We start from the raw sequence: 24,841 nt of genomic DNA, 5'->3' as shown, positions 1-24,841 counted from the left end.
TTCGTCCTTTCTGATGTATTACTAAATAATTTTTGTAGAATTTTGAATTGACCGTATGATTTTTTGATTTTCCAATTCGGGATATCAAATCGGGAAACTCCTTTGCAAGTGATTTCTTTATTGCACAAGGTTGATCTATGTTATAAACCTCTGTTTTCGGACAAGGCTTCTGAGAAATTGTGATGCCTAAATGATCAAAAAGATCTCGTCCTAATATTGGTCGAAACCCATCAGCTACGACTGTTATTTTTGCTTTCTGAAAGCTCCAATCATTACATTTTACCGGCGGTTTTAGAGTGCCGAGAGGTTGAACGATATCGTTAGAAAATGACTTCAATTCCAATGGTTTTTTTCTCCGGCCATTGTGATCGCGCACAATTGAGCATTATTTCTCTTGCAAGTGACATATTAATAATGGTACAACCGCTACCGGAGTCGTGAAGTAAATCACAGTTTGTTTTTCCAATCGTTAATGAAAAATTTTTCAATGCTAAATTTGGTGAACTAATATTTTCGACTGTTGCAACGTAATTATCATCAGAAGAATCATAGTCTGAGTTGATTTGTTCATTATAATTGATATAATTGACGCTCTGATTTTCCTGACTAGAATTTTGATTAGATGTTTCAGCAGTTTCTACAGTGTTAATGCGATTGGTTTGTTGAGTTTTTCTTGTATTGTTAAGTCTTCGACGACATACCTTAGCAAAATGGTTTTGCAAACCACCGTGGTTACATTTCTTACCCATTGCATGGCAAACCTGACGATGTGTTGGTGTCCATATTTGACCACAACCACGACATTGTCCAACAGATGCACGGTTGGCGACTGCTCTGCTTGATTGATTTCCACGTACACCCGCGCCGCGAAATCGATTGAATTGTTGTATTGCGTTCACTGTACTGCCAGTTGCTCCGTTATTAGATGAAATTCTTTGCTGATTCTGATTACCCATTTCCATGTTAACTGCAATGCTTAGTGCCCTCTCTGGTTCAACTGTATCCTGTAGAAGCTCCCGCTGAATGTCATCATCTAACATGTTCGTGATGAAAATGTCCCTGATTATTGCTTCTTCACGGTTTTCAAAGTCGCAATTTTCAGCCAATTCTTTCAAGATGCTGTAGAGTTGCTCTACAGTTTCACCCTTCTTCTGCTTCCGAGAGAAGAACACGTATTGATCAAATGTGATGTTTCTTGGGCGGATAAATGCTATCTCCATCATTTCCCAGAGTTTGAGGGTAGACAAATCGTAAATATTATCGTGCGGGAATTTTTGTGTCAATAGTCGTCTTCCTTCAGTACCAATACTTAGGTACAACAGAGATACGCATTTTTGGTCACACAAATTCCATGGACGTTCCCCGCATAGTATTCCCGCTTCTGTTATCTTTTGAAATTTTAGTTCCCATTGCAACTTCAACTGATTGTTTCTAATTCGACGCTCTCTCTCCGCTTCCTCGGTTGTATCTTCAATTGGCATCTCGTACTTCGGTTCCGCTGGCAACCGAACTGTCGTTGGCTTGGGTTGTAGCAATGTGTCTATAGTGATATTCTCTCGAGCGAGAATCGCTAGTTTTACTTGAATTCTTTGTTCTCCCATCTGATTGGTGGGTCTGAAGTTGGTTGTTCCCAAAATGGCTCTATCGACAACGGTGTTTTTCTAGATTCTCGAACTGACTGCGCCATGTCGTACAGATTTACAATCTGTAGGAATGAGTTGATTCGCGGCACCGATTAGCTTATTCTACAGCGGCTAATTAGTGGTGAATTTGTGGTGCGATTCAACGCTATTATTTGTTGCTTGTGGATTTAATATTCTGGTTACAGAATTTAGGCCGATTTGGCGTAGCGAAATCGCTTTCAATTATTTATAGGGTATTTCGCTTAGCGAAAGAGACTAAACTTTTGATACGTCTAAATTAGGACTTTGGCTAATCGGATTCTAGTTAAAAAGAGAGTCAACTAATTTGAATTGCGAAAATGAAGAGAATGAATTGAGACAAAATTAACAAAACTGATTAATAATTTGTTCATAAGATTACTTTTCTAAATGCGGCAACTTACAATCACGAGACAATGTGAACAGACAAAAGATCATGCACAGGATGTAAACAAATTTACAAGTATGAAAACATAAGATTCGATCTTCAAAACTAGAACTAAATGAATGAACAAAATAAAGGTAGATGAAATGAACTAAATTAAATTAAACATAAAATGAACCAATTTAGCTACACCAAACAATAGCCCCAAACTAAAAATGTACTATTGTACCACAGAGCAGCGTGGGGTTGATTGATGAATACCAATGATTTCTCATGCAAAGAAAGTAAATCAAAAATTGGGGTCACAGCATTATAGATACTATCGCATTAGTGCTTCTGGGCTTTAAACATAGTTGGTAGTTAAGACTGTCAGGCTGTTTTAATTGTTCTGCCTAGCTCTTTAATCTTTCAAAAAATGGCTTCAATTGGATTACTTTTGAAATTCAAGAAAGTAAGATTAATGGTTTTAGTGGTGTTTTAATGGTTTTAAAGGAACGTAGGGAACTTTTAATTGCTTTTTAACTTTTAATTACTTTTTTGAACTTTTAATTATTTTCTAATTTAGAGGTTTTAATCTTTTTTTCTGCTGCACTTGAATTTCAGACTTTTACTCATTGGTCCTGTTTCCTCTTCCCTCGTACCTCCTGGAAAAATTGATTCTTTAATAGGTTGGAACACTTCCCGTGCAAAGCACAGCTGGTGCCAATGCCCTTGTTTCATAAATAACATAAACAGCAAACTTAATCATATATGTATGTTCAACTAATATTTTGGGCCTCAAGGGCCAATAATTTTCCCTACTTTTGCACAGATTCCAGTTGGTAATTATTCGCTTAGACTTTGTGAAATTGAAGACATTGAAACCATTTTCAAATTTGAAATTAGAAATTAGAGACTGAGAAGATTGTTGTAATTTTAAGAACCCCCATTTTTAAATCGCCCGCAGTTCATTTTACACTGGTAGGCTTTGTTTTGTAAATTTTTGTTTTCAAAGAAACTTTTTAAAAACCATGTTTACTTTAAGATGGTAATTGTAAAGTTAATCACAAGTGTGCAATTATTGTTGCGCTTTGGGCCAATTTTTGCCAAAAAGAACTTTAGCTTTGTCAGATATGTTCAGCCTCAGTGGAACAAGGAGTTTTTCTACTAAACGCTATGGAAACTGAAGTCATTGCTATATTCTCTACCCAAAAACTGTTGTCTTGTCATCTTAGGTCATAGGAACTATAAAGCGATCGAATTTTTTTACGGTGTTTATTTTTAGTCAATGGCGTCTAGGAGTTGCCGGTTGTTATCTACTACCAAAGTTGTCTCATAAGTACGCACCTATATAAATTTTCCATCAAATTTTTTGCGAACATCCGAGCCTGACTTTTCAGCGGATCAGTATAAGTTACTTTATTTAATTTTGGATCTAGACGCAAAAGAGCTCTTCTCGGTTTTTAATTTCATTTCAAACGTATTTACGTATATATTTTTGGATCTGAAGAATTTCAAAAGCGTAACCATTCTGTTGTGTTCAAGAGTCATCGAAAAAATTATTCGTTGATTTTTTTATATAAAGTTCTTCCTCCGAGTTTGCCCAAATCATTCATGGTCGTAAGTTCATTAGAAATAATCCTGGTTTGCAATCAATCTGTTTTACATTTAAGTTGTTTCAACTATTTTTGCCTTGCTATCAGTTGATAGAAAAACGGCATTCTGGCTAAAATGTGAGGTCTTTACAAGATAAAATCTAACTTGCGACAACCTGGGCATAATCAAAACATTGGAAATTCCTTTAAAAATTATAGCTAGGAAAAACCTTCTGTTAGATGCAATTGATTAGCTCACTTGTTTTTAGCTGGACCAGTTTGTGCAAAAATTTGCTGATAAGTATATAAACTTTCATCCAGTTTGCATTAAAAATCTTTCTAAAATCATTAAAAAAGGTCGCTGATTCAGTCATTTGCTTCACTATTAAATAAAATGGGAACAATTTAATAGAAATATTAGTAGAATTAATGGAGATGTGTTAACTGCAAAATCGATGCCAGTTCACAATTTGTTTTTTTTATTAGCTGATTTATAAAGATCTCGAATAATCGAAACCTCTATTGCCATCAGTCACTAATATCGTTTTAAAAGGTACTTCGGCGTTTTCATATAAAATATTATAAAGTGTTAGTATTATAAAAGTAAAATAAAAATGCCCAAGACAACAAATATATTGCCAGTTCTTTCCATTTTAAACTCTAATTTGATCAGTTTTTTTTATCAAGCAATATAGGTACTCATTTAGTTAATGCCAAAAATCAGAATATCAAATTAGTGTTAATGAATTCAAAACTAAAGACAATAAAAATTGAACTGAAACCGCATTTTAGTGTTTCTTTTTGTTTAAAGTTTCATTTTCATGTGTTCTATAATCACTACAGTAATTTGCGTGACCTTTTCGAAAAAAATGCATCTTAAGACTATTTTATTGATATAGTTGAAAGAAGTTCTGACTTTTGGAGGTTTCATTAGATGGATCCCAATAATTGAGACAAATATAAAGCGAACTAAGCGATACACTCTTCAAATATAATTTTTCATGTTTTGTAATAATGTTACTCGTGTAACAATTGACTTAACATTTTTCTTGGACATAATCGATCAAAGTCGGTCGAACTGCTCAAACGACTGACGTGAAGCTGGTAGAAAATTATGGGGGCAGAAAAATGAGAGCGGGGTTGCAAAAATTTGCGGGAAATTTACAAATATAAAGGTAGCCCCTTTGCATCACAAAATATTGTCTAGAAGTATGGCGAGATGTACACATTAGAGATTGGTGAAGTTCCAAGATAAATGACTCATTTTAGAGGACAAAATTTTAAAAGACGATTAATTAAAAATTAGCATCATTTGGACAAAAGAGCGCAATCAATTGCTGAGAACTTCCAAAATATTTATTATTGCAATTTAAAGCTAGGAACAACACAAGATTAACTTAACCCAGGTTGAAGTACCAGACCGAAAGTTCATATGTCCAGACCGTGTAGACAAAACATGTCTATATCCAGACCCCCCATACAAAACGTACCTATGTCCAGACTCTCGTGCGGTCAAAAGTTTTTGTGCGTACTTCGTGCGTTCAGAATTTCGTATGTCCAGACATTTGTGCGTTCCAAACCAAAATTCACGCGCTAAATTTTTGCAAGTTTGTGCGCTCCTGTCCAAACTATTGTGCGTTCAAAAACACTTATGTCCAGATTTTGGTGCGGTCAAAAAATTTTGTGCGCTATTTTTTTTGCGTTCAAAAGCGGTATTTCCAGACTTTCGTGCGTTCCAAACCGAAATTCGTGCTCTCAATTTTTGAAAATTTTTGCGTTCATGTCCAAACTATCGTGCGTTCAAAGTTACCTATGTCCAGACTATCGTGCGTTTATTGTTCCCTACGTCCATACTATCGTGCGTTCATTCGAGTTTCCAGATCGTGTATTTTTGAACGCACGACACCCCCCCCCCCCACTTGTGCGTTCATTTTTGTCTGGACATATCGACTTTCGGTCTGGTACCTCAGCCTGGGAAGGTAGACTGACAAAATAGCTTATGACTTTCATTTTATTCTTCTTTGAATTGACGAGTTTTGGTGAGAAAGGTGGAGCTACGGAACAGACATAGATTTGCTAAACAGTATGCACTGCACCAGGTGACGATTGAAACAGAAATAAATTATAAAAAATTAAAGCAAGACACTTTTTCTTCTCTTCAATTGTTTCCCAAAACATTACGGTTTAATAATAAATCTCGCATTTTCACAATGTTTGAAAATTTTCTACTTCTAAGGCGACGCTTTCACAAGAATTTGTTTATGTCTGAGAGCCGACATGAATCTTTGAATCTTATAAAAGTAAACAATTTTGACTCAATTCTTTGGCTTTAGTTTCGGTTTGCTAAGAAGTCTTCTTTCTGTCAAATTATACCAATTTTGATCTGGATCCGTCAATCAAACGGTGGTTTTGTTTTCATCACTTCGTTCATCTTGTGTTTAATTCACCGGTGGTAAAAGTACTGAACAGTTTTTTGTAGCTTTTATTTTATCATCAACAAATCATGGTTAAAGCGAGTACTTCAAACGAACCGTGTTTACCTTTCGTCTACAAATTGGACCGTTAGATGCGTTTTGATACGTTCGGAATAGCCAATGGAAAAATGCTTTTTCGGTTCAGATTAAACAGGCGGCAAGATTCAGCTTATGGCCAGTGTTTTATGTGAAATAACAAACGCAACAAGGTTAGCTGACTTTTAAATTATAAGTTTTGCTTAAAATCAGGCATTTTAAACGATTTTGCGTATCAGCTACAAAGACCATCCCCTAATATAGTAATTACTTTGATCTTGCTGGCAGTATCAACCAAATTGTCCTTTTATGGAAGGGTGGAACTTATGGTACCAGCTGACAAACTAACAAAGAATTTCTGTGCAGCCAGATTTCTTGTCTTTTATATTGGCAAGTGTGCTTATATGAAAAAAACAAAGGGAAGATCTAACTAATCTAAAACAATTGTATTGTGAATTTTTTCTTTCTAATGATATAATGTATGATCAAAAAGCGAAGGCTTTAAAAACGCGTACGTCAGCAAGCCAGTGAACTTCAATTGCGTTAAACTCTAATTACTGAAAAGTTAACACTGAAATCGCAATTGGATACGATAAAGAGCCTAAATTTCAAGAAAACAGTAACCATAATTAGGACAAAATCTAGGTTGACGATTGCAAACTTGCGTTAAGCAGAAAGAAGCTCAGTCTCACGTGAATTTTTCTGGTCAATTTTCAAGGTTTGTTTATTTGTTAATATTTTGGGACATACTGCTCTGCAGTATGCAAAAAGTTGCAATGAGATTGTTTAAAATGTTTAAAAAATTCAAATACGCTGTCTTAAAATCTTTTTGGAATTACCGTTAAGCTTTGTTTGTGATAAGTATTTAAGAACTTTTGGTCTTTTTTCGACCAATTTTGAGCAGCAAAATTTCTGAAATTAACGTTTTATGTCTGACCATATTGCCATTTTTTCTACAGAAGCAGTAAAAGTTGGTTAAAATCTGAGGGTAGTTTGTTGCTGATAAATGCTGAACACAACTCTCTGAGTGCTCATCACCGGGAAAAAGTAAATACAAGTTCAGGGTGTAAATAGCCCATTACACCATGAACTTTCAATTACCTGCGTAATCAGTATACGTTTGAACCAAAAAACATATTTTCTGAACAAACAGCATACAGTTGATCACAAAAAGCCAGTTAGTGGTAGTGATTAAAAAATTTAAACGTTTTGATTGTATTCATCAACTCGATTACAGATCCTCAAACTCTATTTCTATTGATCACAGCGAATTGTTTTTCAACTCCCCGACCATTTCGTTTCTAAGGACATAAAAGTTTGATGATGATTTATTTGAAAAAAACTAATGCAAATGAAATTTAAAATTGTCGTCCACAACAAACAAAAACAGATTGATTCTTATTTGAACTTACAAACAGAGCAAGGAATTAGAGTTTTCTAGTGTCAAAAACAAGTAAAAACTATCTCACTAAGAGTTTTTGGTTTTAGTTCAATTGAAAAATGGTCTTTTTGAGCACTGATTAGTAAATTGCATTGTTGAATAATTAACATTCGCGCAATGACATAATATCTAAAAAATCCTAGATCTTCAGAACTTGTTGTTGTTATTAATGTTGTTGTTGTTAATGATGTTGTTGGGAATATCAGCAATATGCTGAGGGGATTTCTCCGTTGCAGTCAATTAGAACGTCGTCCAGTTGTTTCTGCAGTTGTTGCAGTCAAGTTTCAACTGCAAAGTGCAGTCATTCGATTCTGAGAACATTTCATCGACAAACGTCCACATCAGAGTAAACCAGGGTCCAGATAACGTTGACCGCTAGAGAACTCTTCAGTGTCACAAAAAATTTTATCAGAGGCCAATTTCTTTTAAAAAAGCAGCACGAGATATATGTTGTCCAACATAAACCATATCTTGAATCTTGACAGTAACATTACTTCAGATTAAAAGTTTTGTATGACTCTGGTATGTCTCCTTTTTAGGGCATTACGTTTGGCCAAAGAAAGAGAAGGGTATGTATATATATATATATATATCATATCATATAAACATGACAATACTGAAGGGGACTTGCCATGAATTGTTCAGTGGTTAAGTAGAGATAGTTTAGGGTGAATTTTTGAACTGATATTTAATGCTTTACTACGAATCTTGTTGAATTGTATCAGCTATCGTGTAAAATATTGTAATGTTTTTGTCCGAAACGAACTCATAGTCCTTAAGAGTCTCGCAAGAACAAAAGTATGTGGGTATTGGAAAACGTGGTGATTTATGACGCTACGTGACGCAAAATTTGTGATACCATATGGATAATTTCTAGGTGTGTCGCTGATTTGTATCTTCATAAACAATCTGCCTCATGCATAGCTGATATTTATCAAGCGGTATCTTTTGCGGATGATCACCAAATACTCTCAATTATCAACTCTCATGACGATGTTCAATGACTTAGATTAAAAGGAAAAACGTGTATCGAAGAATATAATATAACTTGCGCTAGAGATATATCCATAAGCACCAAAATTATCCTCTAATATTATGATAACCGTTTGTCTGCAAACAAAATACAATAATTGCGAATGAACTGCCACGATAGCTGATGCTTTTCAAATACATGATAAGTCAATCAGAAAGACTTGATGAATTTCAGGTGAAGTCGGAATGTATAGAATACTGTTGGATTATGTCTCATAACTGTCATTTGAGTGCGTAATAATTTATTGATTGCACTTTGATATTGTGTACGTGCATTCGATCATCCTTACTCATGTGTATGTATATGTAATTGATTTGATAATACTTGTGTTGTCATGATTGTGTTGTTTATTGTGAAAAGAAACTGGTTGAAAAACTGTTTTTTTTTTGTGTTTTCGAAGGGACTCTGTAGAATTTAATTGGGGGATTTGTCTTTTTCTCAGTAGTTCAAGAACTGATATCTCCTAAATATCTTTTTGTGAATGTAAGCTGGAGAAAATTTTTATTGATGCGCTGACCCAGAAACTATAAGCTTATTTAGAGAACTATCTTCATTGAACACAAAGTTGAGACCTTTTAAGACTTACTTCTACGTTTCAGCCAAACACGGCATTACATTTTTTTTATAAATGATGATAAGTGAAATCATATAGATTAACACTGTGAACATCGTGACATGTTTGAATTGAAAATTTTCCGTGATCTCAGGAAATTTATAATTGTGCAAGATAGTCAATTGTCTTTAATGATAGTCTTTAATGAGCGTAATTAACTCGCAGAGAAAATGATTGGATGCGAGTGCTTAAATTTCGAAAATTGTTCCCTGGAGATTATGGGAGTGAATACTTCTTGAACTACTACGTTAGATATTGTTGCCCGCATAAATTCCAAAAGGTTGTTGAAATTGGAATACGCGCAAAAAAAACATTATAAAACAAATGACAAAACAAATAACTGTTTACTAAACAAATAACTGGTATTATTTCAAAAGCTTAGAAAATGTATCACATAAATATTGCTAGCGTTTTTCCGCGAAAAAAAAAATTGATGAAAACAATTGTTTTAGATGCTTAAGAAGAACTGTTTTTAAAGGCGATACGAATAAAGAATTTTTGATTTTTAGTTGTTTTTTTTTCAGTGGTGCCCCCAAGATGGGCGGGTACGGTGGTGGCGGGGGCGGGAGGGGAGGCATGGAAGATGATCAGGATAAACTGATGAAGGCTCTGGCCAAGGCAGCCATGGCCACAGACTCTAGTATGATCACAACCAGAGAGTCCAACAGAAGACAGAAGGAGTCCACTGCACTCATGACTAACCCATTCTACGACCTCAGGACCAGGTAGGAACAACGCTAGTACAGACCTAAGGACAAATTTGTAAATACTTGCAATTTTATTAGCACGCGATTTGCTAAGTAAATCATCCATATTCGAGATCTAGACTCTATGAAAAAACACGAACTATCAAGTGATGGTCATTTTAGAAATAATTGCCAGCAGGCGCTGCAAATTTGAAATAAGTTTAAATTTTTGCATGTCGTCTCATTAGTTTGCAAATATTTTACATCTTTGTCATTAATTTGCAACCTTGTTGCAACAACCAGTTAATCATTACAAGTCTTTGTCAGGTATAAGGTGGCCCATTTTATGAGGCGCAATTTCACTTGGATTAATGAGAAAGTAACCCGTTTTACAATCTTAATACTTCGGAGGGAGCGTTTCAAAAGATATTTGTCTTACGCTTCATTTTTTTACCAACCTTTTACCATAAAAGGAAACAGACAATTCCTCTTATATTTAATGTAAGGGAAATCCGAGTGATATGGCATTAACGCAACTAAGAGTAACTGAAAACCATTTTGGCTAGCCAAATCTGATGTGCGTAATTGTTCCTATTAACATACCCGACAACAGCCTGTAAAAATTTCGCCAATTCTTTTAAAAATCTTGAACTTAGGTTTGTCAATCGAAAAATGGTTGAAATGATCAAAAAATGCAAAACTAAACCCGAGGGCTGCCAAACTTGAAAAGAAGAAAACGTACACAATGGCTCAATAAGCTGAGAAAGCTCCATTACTATAGTTTCATGCGGTAAAGATTTTTAATTGCGTCATGTAGATATCAAAAAGTAATCTTAACAATATTAAAAATGGTAAGTAGAATTTACAGTAATTAAGATGCTAGGCATTCAGACGAAAGAAGTTTTATATTTGATCAAAATATTCTGATTCTGAAATGAAAATTGTAATGTTGTCACTTCATAAAATTGCTGGCAAACATTTCAGAAGGTTGCAGAACGTGAAAATGATTGTATGGGACCTGTTATGAAACTATGGCAACCGAACATGAGACCAACTGAGCGTGAGATTATGCAAAACATGCTGGTTATGCCAAGTGCTAAATTGTAATAAGGTTGTTGACGCTTAAGATCAAGAGGATTATCTTGGTTATTAAAACACTGGATATTTTTGCACATTGTTTTTTTGGTATTGATTAAAACGTCATGTAAGCATAATAGTCTCTTGAACACTGAATGGATGCAAATATAGTTTAATTTAGTTGCTTTAACCTCAAGTCAGCTAATAAAACCAATTCTCATCGCATAAAATCAGAACTTTCATCGTAGAGAATTGAAGGAAGAAATTTCATTTTGTAAGTTATGATAGATTGTTCAATTTCATGAGATCTGAGGAGTCGTTTTTTTTGTATAGCATCCGAAAAGACCTGTGCAGCGTTAGACAATTTTTTTTATCGTGTGAGATGTGATCTAACGAAATTTTTATTGTAAAATATTACCACTGTTTATGGAGATCTAAAAGTTGTTTATAGGGAGATGCACATAATGGTTTAGCAGGCTATAAGCCGGGCAGTTCAATCAGAATATAGTCGCAAAAAATTTGTCTCTAAATTTTCAGAATATCCTTAGAGAAACTTGTGATGTAAGTTTACACTAAGTTCGGAGTATCATAGTTAAGCCCAAGGTAATGATATTTCGGTCTTATTCAAGGCTGTTATTAACATTTTTTTTTTAAAAAAATTAAATGTATGAGTTCTGTCTCTGCCAGAATTATTATCGAAGAAGTGTCTAACAAGTGGCGTCTATAATATACTCACAGTAACAGTCTGTTGGTTGTTTCAGCCCGTAAGTATCGTTTCGGTTCGCAGCAAAGCGTTTCATCCAAATGCCGGCAATGAACTATACCTGCTACTGCCAATCATTTTTTACCTCACATATCGTTCTCCATTTATTAATCCGTTTTGTAGTTAATATTTCCCCACTTTTGTCCTTAGAGCACAGCAGTACTATCATTAACCCTTACGTATAGGTTTCGTGACTCAGATGAAGTCACTGCGAAATTCTGGAATTCGTCGAGGACCACGTAGTGAGATAGAAGTAAGAATTTCGAAGCAACTTCAGCAGAGTCATGTAACCTTCTTGAACCACGCACTTTGCAAGTTTCAAAATGCCGGAAACTTTAATAGCTTGCACTGTATATAGGAAAATCTAGCATTCTAGAAAATGGCATTGCAGATCTGGCATTTATAACTTGCACATGCGCGTTTCAACTTTTTATTCGATATGCTTTTTAATACGTTGTGAATATGGTGGTAGTTCCAGGAAACAAACTTTCAATAGTACAGAAGTCAGTAGAACATTTAATACTAACAACGGAAAACTGTTTCATTGCAACGACGTCTGGTGAAAATATTAAACTAACAAGGTGGAGTTGGCATCGGCTGTGCTTCGCACAGAAACTTTTCCAACCTACCAGCTAGCCAGTTTCAATAACCGCCATCAGCTATTCAGATTCGGATAGTTCACATACCAACGCTTTTACGACTCGAGTGTTTTTGGAGTGTTTAGTTCAATCTGCTGAACCGAAGTCAAAAGAGGAGAGAGTGAGTGGTTTTTGTCCGTGCATTAGGGTGAAAGAGCGAGAAAAAATTGAGAAAAAACTATCGCTTGGAGAGGAAAATGTTTTGATGTCTTTCCCATTATAGCCCATGAAATTATAGCCCCCATTATAGCATAATTACTACGATTTGGGGGGCTATAGGTTATCTGACCACTAAGCTGGGGGGCTATAATGTGAAAGACTCCTGTTTTGTTCACTTGCGGTATTTTCAAACCTGTTCCTTAGTTTTGTTTATAAGTTTCTGGCCCAAGTTACTTTTTCAATTATTTAAGTGAACAAGTGTATAGGAAAATTTCTGACCATTTTAAGTATTTACAAAACGTATTATGCAATTTTGAGCTATTTTTATCAATTTGTCATCCTAGGCCATTTTTAGAGTTTCTTATAGTATTCTTTCTTCTATCGTGGAGTTCTTGCTATCATCCGGAGTATTTAAAGATTGCAGTTAGTACTTCTTAATGGATTATATGCTTTCTACAAGAGAATTGATTTTGAAACATTTTTCTATTGTATATTTTTTCCTATCTCTCATGTTTTTTTGTACTTTTTGATAATATTTTTTAGTGTGCATTTTTATGTTGTTTAATTTATGTGTTTTCTTTACATATAAGAGATAGTAGAGTTCAAAACGAGTTTCCTGTCCTAGCAGTAAACGGTTCTGTAGTATCGTATTTGTAATTTACAAATAATTTTTTTGGTCCTTTGTGCTGAAAATTTATTCCTTAGTGCTGATATTGCTATTTGAATTCATTTTTGCATCTAGATTTTGAATCAATTGGTGTTTAGATTTCTTTCATTCTCATTATTTTAACTAATTTTTTGTTTTGCACTGCCGGTATAGTTTTTCTTATTTTTGTTGTCAGTTGTCGACTAAAAGAAAATATTTTACTGATCATTCAGGATATTTGTTTTGAAAACCCAACTTGTAGCGAGTTGTACAAAAATATATATTGGATTTTGTTTTGTCTTCTTCAATTGAATTGTCTTTGTTTTTTTTAAAAAAATGATTCTACTATTTCAACAAAACAAATAGTTCATTTGAAAAGATAGTCAGATGCAGTTTGAGTCAAATTTTGATTTGAATTGATTGCAGAACCTTCCTTTTCTGTTAACTAGTTTATTTTGTTTTTTTTTCCTTTCTTCCAAATTTTTGAATTTTACAAGTCTAAAGTTACGTTTCAGAATTTGAAAGAAAGGAAAGGAAATGTAACTCAAAAATTTCAAAAATTTTAAAAAAAGGAAAGAAACGTAAAATGGTAACTAAAAACGGAAGGTTCTGAAACCAATTCAAATCAAAATGAGAGTTACCTTCAAATTTTTGAATTTTACAAGTTACGTTTCTCCGTTTGACTTCTGTCTGAAGTTAGTCATTATATCAAATGAATTATGTTCCGACTTTTTGCAATTTTTACCTTTGCACTTGAGGTGAAACGATCAAGCTCAAAAGCATTGGTTTTAACTAACGAAACAGTGTCTCGAAGTTTTATCCTTAAATTTTAAGTGTTCATTAGAGCTTATCAGCGTTCAGTTGAAATGATGGTGAGCTCATTACAATTGAGTATTGTATTTGAAAGTGTACTCTAATGTTCAACAATTTATAAATGTTTTGAAAATTAACAATTGATGATTGTATTTTTTCGTCAATGGTGTTAAATTTGACCATTTTCCGACTATCTATCCGTTATGTTTTTTCCATAACTGATGAGATGTTTCACCAGAACCATTTTGGTAAAGAATTTTGTCTTCAAAACTACAGTTTAACCAAATAGCTAAAATATCAGCGTCCTATGAAAAGAACGAAGAAAGTTTTTTGTTTTAGCCTGTCCTTTGGGATTTTATGTTAAACTCCAATTTAAAGGTTTATTTTTTTCATCTTGCAGATTTCCTTTTAGCTTAGTTCTTAGGGAAACTATCGCATAATACACAAAAAATCTAATGTATTGCCAGACAAACAAAGCGTATACGAAACTTGAAAACGTCAGAATTGAGAAAAAAAAATTTAAACCGTTAACCATCATTCTCCCTTACAGAACTCTTATCGATTCAGTTTGTCAAGGGGTTTTCCAAGAAACGTTTTTTCCTCCAAAAAAATATTCATCGGCCCTCCTGGAGGTTGATGGCAGAGCAAGTCAGCGCTGAATCAGTATAGAGACATTCTGTTTTTTAGGATGGCCAGTACTCTGTTCATGTCCCAATTTATACTGGCTAGTCTTCATTTTTAAGAAAAATTTGCTGCATGAAAAAAGTATGTTCAGCTTTACTCCCGCCAACAGTGTTCGCTTTATATGCGATTCGAACTTCGGCGTGGGTACTTGTAACATTTAATTTGCGTGGCAAGTCGTGACCACTAAGCTGAATGGGTTTTGTGGTAATTGCCTACAAACTAGCTTATATATGAATAGTGTGGATACTACTATAGTAATTACCAGTTATTAGCTACAAAAGTATGATATTTTATGCTCAGACTTAATTTTGGGTTATGAGTAATTTTCAGACTGAACATGATACGTTAAGGCTGAGCTAAAATGACCTTAATATAATCCTAATGAAGAAGAACTGCATATAAGGAAACTTAAAATATTCGAGACATGCAATATTTCTGAACTGAATTAAGTCTTTACACCTGAAATGTGCTGGCTCAGCGCTGAATTGCTCTGAGATTCAAGTCCGGGCTTGTTAACTTGATTGCCCATTTTTATAGAGCGAATTTTTGCAACGTTGTTTTTTAATACTCGGAGTGTTGATTATCATAGGGACAATCGGTTGTGATTCATGGCACCTGCCAAATCTAAATCTCTTTTTAAAACGGGTTCAGATCTTTTGATAGATCATGGAAATGTGTTTTTTGTCAGGGCTCATATTGGTTATAACAAAATAGAACTTGATAGCTATCATTTTCAATCTCAATGTTCAACTAAGCCCGCAAAAATAATCCAAATTTGAAGACAACCTTCATTTTATTATGATTGTCAAATACCATTAAACAAGTGCAATCAATGTAAAATGGTGTAATAAATTGACCGTTGAGCAAACATCAGTTAATAGTATTTGATTTTTTGAGACTCCAAATATGTAACTTGAGAAAACAGTTCCGAGTTTTCCAATCAATTGTTTGTGCTGATATAATCTGAAAAACAGTTAATTAGAGTTCGAGGAAAATTAAATCCGTCATTTTAGTTTTTTGTATTTTTGGTAGAAAACAGGGCTTGAAAGATTCTACCTGTTGATTCAAGGATATGATCTCATGCTGATTTAGCAAATATTCGCCTGGCGTTATCAAAGTCAAACAGTTTGCACACAGTTTGCTGAAAACTGACATGTTTTTCAAGTTGGACAATTTTTTTTTAAAAAAACGATGCCTATAGATCTCATACGACAATACTCTCTAGAAGAGACAATCAAACCATTCTGTTTTTAATCCGATTTGAAAAAAAATTACCCAAGACCAAAATTTCTGGCAAAAATTTTATGCACGCAGTTGACGTTTTTAGGAGTTCAATTGAGTTCTACAGTTGTTTGCTCAAAATCATGTAAAATCATCAAAAAATAAGAAAAAGAACTGTAAAAGTATAATTTTTGTGCCCCTAGTAGAAAAATATGAAATATACTATCCAATTTTTTTTACATCTGGAGAAGATTGAGATTGGTGTCTGCAATTACCAATTTCAAAATTTACTTCCAAAAGACCTTATAGCACGGATTGATATGTCAGCGTTTATTGTACTGCATTATCTGTATATTTAATTACTCTTTCTGCAAACAAAATTTTTTGGGCAATCTTATCAGAAATCTGATGATAGATTAAGTATGATGTGTTTCTCAGAACCAATTTAGAAATAGAAAAAATTCCATATTTTACATGTGAAATATTATGTACTATTACGAGTAAAAAAATAAAAAAATAGTCATCTTTATTCAAAGGAAATGAACATCAAGCATCAAGTTTTTTCTATTGAAGTAATCCGTATCTTCGACCAATCCAAAACCAAAAAAAATTTTCAAATGAAATTTTTGAATTTATATGATTGATGACCAGAAACTTGTTTTTTTGCTTTTTTGCTCCATTGGCACTCAAACAGACAAACTTCTTTTCGTTTAGTAATTAATTCACAATAACAAGGCCGCACATAAAAAACCTAGGCAGAATGAAACAATCATAGTCTTGACGAGTGTTTTTAAAGCTAGAAGCAGCTTTTCACTGGGCATGAAAGCAAAGCAAAACTAAAATATCTGCATTTTCGAAACTTTTATTTGTGATCACAATATTTGGTGCGTTTTCCTATTTTTCCTATCAGCAGATAATAAACTTAAAATTAAATCGGAGCAGTCCAAGCGAGAGAACAAATTTCAAATTAAGCAATTTTCTGCGTAGATTGTTACACAAAAGGTTTTAGATAAAAAAGTGTTGTCTATTATTTTGGCTATTTTTTTCACAGGTTTTGTTCGAAAAATAATCATCGAAAACAATTTTTTACGACTAAATGCGGTTCCCTAGAAAATTGCAAGAACTCCAAAATTTGAGCCCTCACAGAATTTAATGTTATTAGTCGCTGTGTAAACAGCTTGGTCTGTTAATTAGCATGGTAAATTTTAAAAAAGTTTAAAAAATTATAAATAACATTATAAAATTTGTGTTAAGGTTAACGTAACTGCTTTTTGCCGTGTTTGTCTAGTATTCATTTTTTTACATTTTGAAATGAAAAATTTTAAACCATTTTTGTGTTATTCAACGATAATTATTCACACAAAAATTGTATTTAGTTTAACATCTGTTTTTTGTGATTGATTTCAAAATTGTGTCGTAGTTTACGGCTCTGATTAAATACTGTTTTTTATAATGCTTTGGTCAGTTAATATGTCACCAACTCATAAATTTGTTTCTTTTCATTGTTCTGATAAAACATTTTCAAGTACACTCTTGACAGCTATCAGTGCCAGCTGTTTGAAAAGTTTCAATTATCTGAATGCGTATGCCAAACACACAACACGGATTTTTTCAGGCCAATCAGCTGCTATATTTTAACTACTCGATCTATATTTAACTACTCAGTCTAATATTTATATCTTTTAAATCTGGTTCTCTTCTGTTGATTTTTTTAATTGACATTGAATGCAAGTGGACAACTGTGATACTTTTAATGTACACGAAAATTATAAGGATTAACCTTTCTAAAGAACGAGGAAAATATCAAAATACTTCGTTCGTTTTTGAGCAGATTTGTTTGAACAAACTCTTTTGTTAATTAATTGGAAGCTCGATTTTGTAGAAAAAAATTTTCTTTTTCAAATTTTTGTTCAATATTCCCTATGCTTCAAAGATTTTTTAAAGTTAGCTCTCAGCTGATTTACACTTGATTGCTTATTTCACTGAATTGAAAACGTGAATCCGCGACCAGCTTTTTGTTTCCTTTCGATAAAGCATAAATAACTCAAAGCGTGAACTTTTTGCAGAAACAAGAAAATATTTCTATTGTAATTTTCTCTAAACTGGCGCTATTCCTTAAACATTGTTTTTTATTTTTTCCGGCCTTCAATTTAACATCAAAATTAATGAGTTGTTTCTGTGATGGTTATTCGAAAAAATAGCGAAATAAAAACAACCATTTGATGAAAGAACGGAAAAACAAAATTTTTTCTTTGGAAACTTAAACTTAGAGTAGTGCTTGCGTGATCCAGTTGAACTAATAATGATAAGCAGTCCAGTTAATTTTTTATCCGATTTAAGAGAATGTTGTTTGGAGTCTTTTCAATGCTATTAATTCAAATAAAAAGATACATTTTTTAGTGATGCAGAAAAAAATTTTTTTTCTTTAGTGCGGCATTTTTTTTCAACGCTGCTCCCTTTCCATTTTATGCTTAGTTGACTTCTAAACATACTTTTTCAGGTTGATCTGCAGTTCATTGGAAATTGAAGTCACCATACACCAGAATCTACAATTATGACTTTATTGATATGCATTAACATCAGTTTTTAACTAGATAAATCTAATAAAAAACTGGTGTTTCGATTTGTAGCTTTAATCTTGAAAAGCTCTTTTTTGGTTCGCTATAAAATGTAACCTTCAAAATTTTGCAAACATTGGTCACCTCAATTAAAAATGGCATTAAATTCTTCGAAACAATATTCTACACCAATTTTCGATTTCATTTTCTCGTTAACTAGCATTTTTCAATTGGTGGTCTTTTTGATTTTAAACATTGAGACTCTGTGAAAGTCTGTTATTTATTGCAAAATAATTGGCAAGAAAGCAATTGGTTTTTAGTCGGGTAAATTATATTAACATTATTTCATTTTTGCTGAAATTTTCATTTTTGCTTATTTTTTGAGCTCGAAAAATTGACTGTCAATAGATCTGTTTGACTCAAAAAAAAGTTTTCGACAAACTTTAGCGTATGCTGGAGCGTTCTGTGCTAAGCACAGTCTTGCTCGAGTCGTCTAATTACTAATAATATGAGTTGTATATACCTTTAGGTCTGAAATTGAATTTGCCGGACGCCAACTTGTTTCTTACGTGCAGTATTAGCAGCTTCAAGGAGATATCTTCCTGCCATTTTTTGGACGACGACTGAATATTTTCTAAAAAGATAGTATTCAATGGAATACTATTTTTTTTGTTTTTCCCATTTCCTGAAAATGTCCACGCAACTCGGTAGCTCATACATTTTAAATGCGAGTTTCTACTTCGAAAAGATCTATGCTGCCCTCCCCCGGCGCTGTTTTTGACCATCACCTGAAATTAATCGTTTTCCTTATTACCTCATCTCCTTACTATTTATGTGAAAGTGCCCGGGCACGTTTGGGCGTATAAAATTTGCTCAATGAAAGGGGAGGTAGTAGAGTAGATAATAGATCCTTTTGAAGGCTTGTCAGAGTAAGGAGGCCAAAACCTATCAATATCTCTTGTTCATAGACCTGACTGCTTTCGGATTCAATATACCCGTTTGAAGGAAGGGTTTGAATTGGGTCACCTTGTATTTGAGTGTGGTTGCAGACCTTCACGCAGAGACGCAATGAGAGTCCTAATATGATTATTGATGCTCTAGGCTTGATCAAAATTACCCAATTCTGTTTGCGTCATCTCACAGACGGAGGTTTCATTTTCCTCTGAAATTGTGGCTTTGTGGCTAATTTTTCTAGCAATATACTCTCCACCACAAAGTGATTGATTGGAGACATTAGAGCACTGCTAAATTACCCATGACTATTTCAAATTTCCTTTCGCGCCATTTGCTATATTAGTTCTCAGATGACAGTGCGATTTAGAAAGTCAAAAGTGTGAAATGATGAATTGTTTATCGCGATTGAAATCCTTTTCATTTTTTGTCTTATTCACTTGAGGTGTGAAAAATCACCGCAAAGGCGTGAAATCTTAAATTGAGCGTATTTAAATGCGATGAACATAAAACTGTTACATCATAATAAACATTTTTTCGTTCAACTGTGTTTTAGTTCAGCACTATAAACAGTTTTCAATATCGAACTTTTAGGAGGAAATAGAATTATTAGCCATTACACATTTCATAATGGTGAGAAGTTTGTGCGAAATATACACAAAGAGATAAAAATGTAGATGAAAGTGAAATTATTTGAAGATAGGGCGGCATTTTCAATTAACTTTTGATTGATAGCGCCTTTGGAAAAATCTCAAGAGCCCTGAGCACTGGGGGAAAAGTTCACGGGTGCAATTGCGTCAAGGTAATTTTGAGGAGACAAGCGAGAGAATTGTCAATTAGTGTTTGTTGAAAAGGGATAATTGAGTTTGACTCTGCGTGTGCTGAGCTAGTGTACCGTGCACCCTCTATTGAGGAGAGGGGAGGGGGCAAAAGGGTAGAGGTTGAAAAAGAAGTGAGGTGGAAAGTGAGAATATATATGCCATCAAAACAGACAGCGATTCTAAGGAACTAGACAAGCGTCACACTATTTGCACCCCGCAGATGTGTTTTGGCCTGGAACATTGGCAACAATCTGAACTGAAGGGTAGAAAATTGACAACTAGGCAAACAAATAGGGCTACAACACGCTCACCAAAATTCCATGGGTTGCAGTATAAAACATAAGAATCTAGCTCTAGCCAGCGATGAACCCTAAGTTGACACACGCCCCCAACAAAAATGAGCCTAATTTTTCCGAACAATTACTGAGCTGAGGATTTAGCACTGAGTACATAAGATATGCAATGATAATAACAGAAAATTTTCAAATTTAAAACAGCTTTTGAATTTTTGCATGAAACTTGTTTAGCTGAATTTGAATACACACAATCAGCACGTAATAAACGCATTGTAATAAATTTGCATTGTTCAATTATGTGATTTATTATGCCATTTGATTGAGAAAACTGCAAATTAGTTTTAAAAACTAAATGAAGTATGTTTCTTCTGCAGAGAGTTCAAAATATGCGTGAACAATATGCATTAACTGTGAACAATAGAAAATTCGCGATGTATACTTTTTGTTCACCTGTTGTAAAAGTTAGCCGATAGAACTTTATGAGCTAAAAACGTTGCAAAATTGACTTGTATAAATTTGACAAAATCATTTTTAATTTTTGGATACATCTTCGAGTCACAGAAAAACAAGCTGACCGGCGCTTTAATTCAAATCTTCTCTCATATCAAATGTGTTTCTCTAACAAGTTTTTAAGTGCGCTTTCTAGTTGTGTTGAATATTTGGTGTGAGCTTTGTTTACTCTTGTTCAAAATTGCTGTTTGGATGATTTCTATGTTATCTGCGATAAACAGTAGTGTCAAGTTCAGAAAAGAGGGAAATCTGGTCGGCGGAATTCTCATGCCCAATTTTTCATTCCTCACACTGAGAGACACTTTAATAGAACAGGGCAACCCTCAGAAATTGTACCGGCAATGGTTAGTTACAATCAGTCTTTTTCAATTTAATGTTGAGTTTTCAAAAAATTCTTTGAAAGTGCTCCAGCTGCCATTCATCTTTCTTACCTCATTTTTTCTAACCAATTTTGGTGAATCTGATATATTTACGCTTTACTCTTTTGTAACCCTATTTCACATCATAGCGAAAAAGTTTAAAAAAAACTTTGATTTCGTCTAAATCTGTCTCCAGATTTCCCAAAATTCTCTTCAAAAATTGTTCGGATTAATTGCCAAAAATTTGTTTCAAATCCGTGTAACATACAGAAGTCTCAAATCAGTCTTATTTATATTTAAAGAAAATGAATATTCAAATTAGCCTGTCAGCTAAAATAGTGTAAAAAAAGAAAAACATTTTTAAAACAAATGAAAATATTAATTGATTTTCCAGAGAAATAAAGTAATCATTCTTTTGGAAAAGAAAATGGTACCAAAGAAAATAACGGCAATACTATCAGTTGCATCTTCCTAAAATTTGCCTTAGACCTCAGGTTTCGAAACAGCTTGCAAGTAGTTTTAATTAAATTAAAGCACTCCATCCGAAATTGTTAAATCAAATTAACGAGAGCTTGAAAACATCGTTGGACTTGGTTTTCTCGTTATTTAATTTTGTCATTTGGAAAAAAGCATGATTTTCTATGGTGTTAAATAACCAAAGAAAATGAATTATAGCAAAATAATATTGGAAGACAGTTAAGCAGAGGACCTTCAAGGATATGCTGAATCAATTTGTGAGTTTTGCTCGAAAAATTGTTTTTAAAACTTCTTTCTCTTAATGTGCCGAGTTTTATGAAAGAGTAGATTAAAGTTTCTGACAGGCGATGAAGAAGGCATTGTAACAAAGGCATTTTCAACTTCGAAGGAATTCGAAAAGGTACAGTTTTGTTGCCCACTGATTTCAGCTTTTTTAAAAAAAAGATCTGGAGGTGGACAATCAAACAACAAAATTGTAAACATTGCTTGTGATTTTTCTCTGCTCGAGCCTTAGTAGTTGGAAAAATCTGTTGAATTGGAGATAAAAGCAATTTTATGGTGGTTTGAAGAAAAAAGAATGCAGTTGAGCTTAAAGAAGACAGAGGGGATGCTTTGCTTTATAAAAGTTGAGTCGTGGAAACGTGAATTGACTCTAGAAATAAAACAGGTGGCCGCAGTACGATTTCTGTGATAAAATTTGCGGGGTAATTTGTAGCATGACATCTCTGAGGCAAATATAGCAATAGATTGAACAAAAACCTTTACTTGAGGCAAAAATTGTATTCCTTGGGGTTACATAAGGAACCGAAGCACAGCTTTTTATCCTGATGGTTACAGAGCTAAATGTTGTTTTGGCCATACGTCCAGAACAATCGTAACATCAACTTTACTTTTTTTAAAAAATATGCAAAGAGTTGATACTAATTCAGAAAAATTCATTACACAACAAAAAACTTTTGTTACTGAAAAATTCAAGAAAAAGGGCAATCATTTAATTCAGCGTACACAATCTGGTAAATGCCATCAACTGCCAAAGTTTTGGAATACATAACCAATGGAAAAGAAAATCGAAGAAAAATATATAACCTCCTGTACGGCGTTTACCAGTCCATGGAATATGTTTTGTAAGCTAATTTAAAATTGGTGAATGAAAAATAGTAAAATAGGTGATGATAACAACAAGTTTGATTTATTAGTGTTCAGTTTCGTTTGCAGATTTTGCTACATTATAAACTAAATGTTTTGTTTTTGCTTGCAGTTAAATTGTGAGGAGCCCAAAAACTTATGCCGAAAATTAGTAATTTTTTTTAAAAAAACTGTAGAGGTACCACAAATTTTGAAAAGCAAGTGGTTAATGCCCATCAAATCCCTAGAGTAACTAAAGAGACTATTGAAATCTTTAAGAGAACTTTTCAAAATTTTATTGGGGGACCATATTAAACTCTGATTAAAAAAATACTTGAAAAAGTGCCCATTCATTTCAAATTCGGTTCGACATTTTTTTAATTAACTAAATTGTAAGTTGATCATAGAAATAAACACAGTTATCTTAAATAGATAACAAGAAAACTGATAATTTGTCTATACAGTTCCATTTATACAGCTGTTTATTATACGAATTTTAGCAACCGTGAAGATATATGCTTTTGCAACAAAAAGCAAATAGAGAGAGAGAGAGAGAGAGAGAGAGAAAAGAGAAAGAGAGACGGAATGGGAGAAGGAAAGAGAGAAAGAGAGAGAGAGAGAGAGAGAGAGAGAATGTTGTTTGAAAAGGAAGTTTTCTAGCTACTTCTTTCGAACAGAAGATACTGTTGAAAATTTCAGCTGGCCATTTATTGAAATCACAAGTTGAGCCCTAAGATCAATCGTACAAATTGGTGCAAAACGTTGAAACAAATTTTCAAAAAAAAATTTGCTAAATTTTTGAAATGTTAACTCTTTTATCTCACAATTTTTTGCTATTTTTTATTGCATGTTATACATATATGCTCAAAAATTTGATAGGTTTCTGAATAAGCTATAAACATTCTCGCTAATTTTTTTTGGTGTGCTTTTTGTTCTCATTTTTTGGTGTGCTTTTTGTTTCCCAGCGCTCAATAACAAACTTTTCTGATTGTTCCCAACGCTCCCTAACGAACTTTTCTGGTTGTTCCCAACGCTCCCTAACGAACTGTTCTGGTTGTTCCCAACGCTCCCTAACGAACTTTTCTGACATTTTTGAATTTCTAGTGACACGCCCCTTGTAAACCATTACTTCTTTGCGATAGGGATCTTACTTTCGTAGGTGTTTCCGACAACATAAGTATGATTGTGATTAATAGTATACAGTTGATCCTCTGAAACGATCTGTTCGTCTGCAGATGTTCGTTTGAGAAGAGTTAAAGTGTGAAAATGAGTTGGTGAAATTAAATTAATTTTTGAGTTACCCCATGTGAGGTATCTCTCAGTGGTAACAGTGAGACATTAATTCAAAGCCTCTGAAAACATTTTACCAATTTGAAGAATCTGGTTTTATGATGTTTTTCCACATGCGTGGCATTTAGTGGTCCAATGTTGGAGCGGCTTAAACGGTCTTTGAAAACTGGCTTAGTTTCAAAGAGTTTCTGATCGCTAGCTGAAGAAAAATTCCAATTTGAGATTGATACGAGGTGATATTTTATTATATATTTGGATTGCTCCCTTCCTCCTTTTGTTCCATACTGCTTCTCGCCAGATATTCCATATTGTCTTTGTTACTTGTTCAGGCCGCACTACTGCAGTATAAAAGCTAATTTCCCCCTTTAGGCGGCAGCCACATAAATAAAATATATTTTGTGTTAAAATGTACCTTTAAAACATTACAAGTTAAATTAGTTTTGCAACTATGATTGCGAATATTTCCGCTGCCCCTAGGCGGGCTAGCGCCGCTTTCAGACAGGCGGCAAACGAGCGCAGAGCCGAGAACAAACAGCGTTTTGCCAACTTC

The 24,841-nt window shown here is 33.8% G+C and overlaps 1 protein-coding gene across 6 annotated transcripts in view; it reads left to right on the top strand.

Moving 5' to 3' along the window:
• The window catches only part of LOC142336348 (voltage-gated potassium channel KCNC1-like), a 68,382-nt gene that overhangs the window by 19,966 nt on the left and 23,575 nt on the right, over positions 1 to 24,841 (top strand). For 4 of the 6 annotated variants that reach the window (XM_075385123.1, XM_075385115.1, XM_075385141.1 and 1 more), the window contains exon 3: positions 9,742 to 9,942. In XM_075385123.1, coding sequence (XP_075241238.1) covers positions 9,742 to 9,942 — 201 coding nt within the window. Of the gene's footprint in view, positions 1 to 9,741; positions 9,943 to 21,088; positions 21,385 to 24,708 lie in introns of those variants that run through there. The other 2 variants (XM_075385149.1, XM_075385157.1) reach the window with 2 other exon arrangements.

The sequence above is a fragment of the Convolutriloba macropyga genome, chromosome 1, assembly GCF_964194025.1.
Source record: "Convolutriloba macropyga chromosome 1, txConMacr16.3, whole genome shotgun sequence".
NCBI classification, from domain to species: domain Eukaryota; kingdom Metazoa; phylum Xenacoelomorpha; order Acoela; family Convolutidae; genus Convolutriloba; species Convolutriloba macropyga.
This window is presented reverse-complemented; position numbering and strand designations above follow the sequence as displayed.